Source organism: Micropterus salmoides, unplaced genomic scaffold (assembly GCF_014851395.1).
Source record: "Micropterus salmoides isolate LMB-PRFRI ecotype aquatic unplaced genomic scaffold, ASM1485139v1 Ms_hic_scaffold_2, whole genome shotgun sequence".
NCBI classification, from domain to species: Eukaryota; Metazoa; Chordata; class Actinopteri; order Centrarchiformes; family Centrarchidae; genus Micropterus; species Micropterus salmoides.
The window spans coordinates 55651576-55657608 of record NW_024041150.1 but is presented as its reverse complement, the minus strand read 5'-3'; the positions used below and the strand labels follow the sequence as shown (position 1 = coordinate 55657608).

At 39.7% G+C, this 6033-nt stretch overlaps 1 protein-coding gene across 1 annotated transcript in view; it reads right to left on the bottom strand.

The window, feature by feature from the left end:
* Nucleotides 1-767: 767 nt before the first annotated feature.
* LOC119912057 (prolyl 4-hydroxylase subunit alpha-1-like) overlaps nucleotides 768-6033 on the bottom strand; it is an 8297-nt gene continuing 3031 nt past the window's right edge. Inside the window, exons 2-4 of the mRNA XM_038731029.1 lie at nucleotides 1722-1868; nucleotides 1391-1456; nucleotides 768-914 (exon numbers count right to left, since the gene is read on the bottom strand). Of these exons, the coding sequence (XP_038586957.1) occupies nucleotides 783-914; nucleotides 1391-1456; nucleotides 1722-1868 (345 nt within the window). The 3' untranslated portion in view covers nucleotides 768-782. The remainder of the gene's footprint in view (nucleotides 915-1390; nucleotides 1457-1721; nucleotides 1869-6033) is intronic.

The window sequence follows — 6033 nt, the reverse complement described above, 5'->3', positions numbered from 1 at the left end:
TTTAAGGTACTTGTACTTCAGTGTTAACGTAGTATTTCTAGACCGTGCTATATTAAGGGTTTAATTTAGAAATATTTATTGTATTTATTTATTTAGAAGAACATGACTCTTTCAGTTATTGTTTATTATGTGGAACTTCAGGGGTTCATCCCAACTTCGGGATGAATGAATGTATAAATGAATGAATTCTCATATGTCATGGTGTTTACTGAAGGATTTAAGGTAATAAACATACAAAACTACATCACATGTTCTTCATTTGTTTCATTTCCAGATTCAGTGTTTGTTAATGAAATTAAGGGCGATCTGCACACTTTAAGGCATATATTGTGTAAACTATTCAAAATGGACCAAATCATCCCTGAACTGAACACTGAAAAGAGCCTGATAAAAATGATAAAAATTAAAGTTATGCTTTCATGTTTCATGCTTTCATTTACAGGAGTTTTTAACCCTTAAACTGAGCAGTTAAACTATCAACACATTTACATGTTAGAATCCATTAATCAGTAAACTTTACCGCCCACGTTTATGATTTATGAGCAGCAGATAATAAACTGACAATTTAACACCGTTGTGATCATTTAAAATATATCTTCATGTTTTATATGAAGTATTAAATATATTAAGTATTATATTTATTAATGAAGTGTAATCTGTTTATAATAGAACCAGGTAGGTTTAAATTAGCTCAGAAACATTTGAGCAGATTGTAGTTATCGTCCTCATGTAGTTGATCAACATTTCATGAGTTTTTTTCTATGTATATTGTACAATTACAATCAATTACTGATCTTTACCCTGTCAGAGGCTTGATGGAGCTGCAGCACTAAAGTGAACTGTACCTTTTTGGGCCGGACAGAAGCTCCAACATCAGTGAAGACGGTGGCGCCCCCTGCCTGTACGTCACTCATCTGCAGCATGAAGGAGGAGACAGATTAACCCTTGCAGTCAGTTTGGCACATTTTCTCTCTCACAATAATCAGTGCTGTCTGAAAGTGAAGATTTATTTCTATAATAAATTCTATAAACATGAAGATTTTAGGTTCGCCTCGAAAGAAAATGTTTTTATTATAAGATGTGACGTCTCATCTCAGACGTCTGAGCAGCTTCATAATCAAATAAAAACAGGAGAGAACTGATAAAGTAGAACAAATAAATATTTACTCAGTTTTTACTGTCTCTGACTTTATGACTTAATGGGGTCAAAGGTCAACTACAGTAAGGTGAAGAGTTCACTTAGTATACGTGACTAAGTGTGACGGATCATTTTGTTCACAATGACTGAGATGTTGACTGACAGCTAGACAGACCAAACAGTGGGCGGGGCGGGCGGCGGCGTTCTGCTCATAGCTACTAAGATAAGAAACATTGTGTGCGGGTTACTGACGTAAAGCAGCCAGGTGGCGATTCTGTTTCCTGTCCCCAACTCTTCAAACACATCCGGTTCATCTTTCTGAAAGATCACAACAGTGAAATCAATCAATACTCCAACTTCATCAGAGATATTATCCTGCACCGAGTGTATTTGGTGCTGATACTTTTGTACTTTTACTAAGAACAGAGTACTTCTACACTGTAGTATTACTACTTCCTCTGAAGTAAAAGAGCTGAGTACTTCGTCTTCTCTTCTTTCTGCCAAAACTAATCAACACTTCAGAGACAAACACAGAAGCATCATTTCAGAGCCTCCTGCTGCTGAGAGGGAAACGTCCATTTACCCGTCCGAAGTCAAAGTGAGGCTCGTACTGTCCTCCCACGCCGTAGTTGGCCACCTGCGTCCACAAACACACAGAAATAACATTTAAAGAGATAAAGGAGAAACATGCAAATGAAAAGTCTGTTTGAATCTTGTGTTGATCTGGATTCTTTAATTCAATTAAATTCAAATTAGCTTTGTTGGCATGAATGTGTAAGAACAATATGGTCAAAGCATCATACAAACTACATAAGAACAATAAACATCATACATTTCATTAAACAAGTAATTAAAGCGTGTGTTAAAAAAAAATTTTTTTTTAATTTTTTTATAAATAAATCAATGAAAAGGTAACGTGTGTGTTATTATAATAATATATTAAAAATTTAAATAAATAAATAAACGAAAAGGTAACGTGTGTGTGTGTTATTATAATAATATTAGAAAATTTAATAAATAAATCAATGAAAAGGTAACGTGTGTGTTATTATAATAATATATTAGAAAATTTAATAAATAAATCAATGAAAAGGTAACGTGTGTGTGTTATTATAATAATATATTAAAAATTTAAATAAATCAATGAAAAGGTAACGTGTGTGTGTTAGTATAATAATATATAAAAATGTAAATAAATAAATCAATGAAAAGGTAACGTGTGTTTTATATAATATATAAAAAATTTAAATAAATCAATGAAAAATTTAGATTTAATAATAATAATTTTTAAAAAAAGAAATCATTATCAAATGTGAAATTTGTGTTTAGAAGCTGCAGATCTTTTGATGATTCACAGATCATCTGATTTTAAAGTTTGAACTGCCCCCCTGATCTGAACCCGAGTGGGTGTTTGTTGTTAGACTTCTGTGCTAGTCATGGATTGTCTATAACGAACACCATGTTCGACCATGTTAACAGAGCACCCTAGGCTGAAGATCAATGATCGATTTTGTAATCATTTCATCTGATTTGAGGCCGCATTTTTCGCACACTCGGGTGAAGAGAGGGGCAGAGCTGTCAACTGATCACCATCTGGTGGTGAGTTGGGTCAGGGGGTGGGGGAAGACTCTGGACAGATCTGGTAAGCCCAAACGAGTAGTGCGGGTGAACTGGGAACGTCTGGAGGAGGCCCCTGTCTGTGAGATCTTCAACTCAAACCTCCGGCGGAGCTTTTCTGGCATCCCTGTGGAGGTTGGGGACATTGAACAGGAGTGGGCAATGTTCAAAACCTCTATTGCTGAAGCTGCAGCGGAAAGCTGTGGTCTCAAGGTTTTAGGTGCCTCAAGGGGCGGTAACCCTCGAACACCGTGGTGGACACCGGTGGTCAGGGAATTTGGGATTTGTTGTCTCGGAGGACTGTCTCGGTTGCAAGGTACCGACGGGCCCGAAGGACTGCAGCCTCTGCTGTGGCAGATGGAAAGCAGCGGGTGTGGGAGAAGTTCGGAGAAGACATGGAGAAGGACTTTCAGTCGGCACCAAAGTGTTTCTGGAGAACTGTCCGCCATCTCAGGAGGGGGAAGCGGGGAACCGTCCAAGCTGTGTACAGTAAGGATGAGACCCTGCTGACCTCAACTGGGGAGGCAATTTGGCGGTGGAAGGAACACTTTGAGGAACTCCTATATCCGACTGACACGCCCTCTTTAGTAGAGACAGAGCTCGAGGCTGATGGGGGATTCTCTTCAATTTCCCTGGAGGTAGTCAAACAACTCCACAGTGGCAAAGCCCCAGGGATTGATGAGATCCGCCCAGAAATGCTAAAAGCTTTGGGTGTGGAGGGCTGTCTTGGATGACTTGTCTCTTTAACATTGCGTGGAAGTCAGGTACAGTGCCCAAGGAGTGGCAGACTGGGGTGGTGGTTCCCCTGTTCAAAAAGGGGGACCAGAGAGTGTGTGCCAATTACAGGGGTATCACACTTCTCAGCCTCCCCGGTAAAGTCTATTCCAGGGTGCTAGAACGGAGGGTTCGGCCGATTGTCAAACCTCAGATTGAAGAGGAACAATGCGGTTTTCGTCCCGGTCGTGGAACAACTGACCAGCTCTTTACTCTCACAAGGATCCTGGAGTGGGCTTGGGAGTATGCCCATCCAGTCTACATGTGCTTTGTAGATCTGGAGAAGGCGTATGACCGGGTCCTCCGGGAGATACTGTGGGAGGTGCTGCGGGATTATGGGGTGAGGGGGGCCCTTCTCAGGGCTATCCAATCCCTGTACATCCAAAGCGAGAGCTGTGTCCGAGTACTCGCAGTAAGTCGGACTCTTTCCAGGTGAGGGGGCGGTAATGCACTCGCTTTACCGCACCGTTGTGGCGAAAAGAGAGCTGAGCCGTAAGGCAAAGCTCTCTATCTACCGGTCGATTTTCGCTCCTACCCTCACGTATAGTCATGAAGGCTGGGTCATGACCGAAAGAACGAGATCGCGGGTACAAGTGGCCGAAATGGGTTTCCTCAGGCGGGTGGCTGGTGTCTCCCTTAGAGATAGGGTGAGAAGCCCGGCCATCCGCGAGGAGCTCAGAGTAGAGCCGCTGCTCCTTCGCGTTGAAAGGAGCCAGTTGAGGTGGTTTGGGCATCTGGTAAGGATGCCTCCTGGACGCCACCCAAGGGAGTTGTTCCAGGCACATCCAGCTGGGAGGAGGCCTCAGGGAAGACCCAGGACTAGGTGGAGAGATTATATCTCCACACTGGGAACGCCTCGGGATCCCCCAGTCAGAGCTGGTTAACGCGGCTTGGGAAAGAAAAGTTTGGGGTTCCCTGCTGGAGCGGCTCCCCCCGACCCGGTCCCGGATAAGCAGATGAAGATGGATGGATGGATAGTTGCCTTTACATCCAAATGTGTCTGAGGGTGAACTGATAAACAGCAACCCATTGATGATTATCACTATTGAATGTTCATTCGTTGTAGACATTGACAACTAATTTCAAGATGTATCTGGGGTGTAGCTCAACAGGGCTGGTGATGGGGATGGCCCAATGGATAAGACGCATGCTTTGTTGTGAGAGACCCGGTTCAATCCCCCACTGTGACCCATCCACCATTTTTTTAATTTATGTGGTAGTTGTCCACAACCCAAATCAGAAATTAAGGAGAAATGTGTTTTTACAACACCTCAAGAAGACTTCATATCAGAAAGGAAGTTATTTCAATGTACAACTGCAGTATTTCAATCAAAATCGATACAGTAAAAAAGAGTTATCCTGAACGCAAAATGTGATAGAGTCATTTTCAGGAATATTTTCATGTTTTTCCAGGAACCACAATTAAAGAATGAAGTATTTTCCCTAAAGGTTTTCACTTTTAATAAACACATGTAACATATTTTATACTTCTATACCCTATCTGACAACACTGTAGGTCAGAGGGTCCACTCAACTTCCTTCAGTGAACTTCCTTCTGTTCACTGAAGGAAGCCATCTCTTGGTGAAGAGCAAGGCTTGTTGATGTGTGAGGTTAGACTCGACCTCTGTCGTTGTGACTGATCCACCAATAGGCAAGAAGTTGACCCCTTGAGCCACAGCCCCTCCTCATTTGCATAATGAGGCAGAAATGCATAGAGAAATGTAAAAGGGAGACAGGAATAAATACCATTGAGGAAATAAATAGGGTAGAAATGCAAAGGAAGAATAATATTCTTCTAATGAAGAAAAAAAATATTAAATCATACACATAAACAAATACATTTAAAAAAGTAATTAATTAGTAAAGTAATTAAAGTAATTAATAAATAAAGTTGAAGATTATAACAGACAACAAATAAATAAGATTAATACAAAGCTGAATAAATAAAGAAGCAAATTAAAATAGATATATTTATTTATATCTCACTGTATAATTAATTACTGCCTACATTTTTTATTTACTGTATTTTCTTTGCATTTAATCAGAGGTTATTTATTTATTGAGCATTTATTTATTTCTGTATTTATTTCTGAATCTGACAGCTAAAGACTGCTGGGAGGCTTGTAGGTGTCAGAACTACAAGTCAGCCACAAGATGGACAAATACCGTGTGTTGAAATGATGCTCTATAACAAATTTTGGTAGCACTTTATAATAACTACACACTATAAAGCATTATTTAAGTATAGTAAAACGGAATTCATCATTTAAAAGCATTGTTCATACATTAATAACATTAGTAAGTCATTCATAAACACAGTTATAGATAGAAGTAGATATAAATAGAAAACTAAATAGATCATTATAACATTATATCAATAAATAAAATAAAACAAAGCTATGTAATTCTACTGAAAACTCAAACTTACAGCACCAGCAGTTCACATACAGTACCCACAACTAGCAACTAACTAACTAACTAACTAACATGAACTGAGCAACTG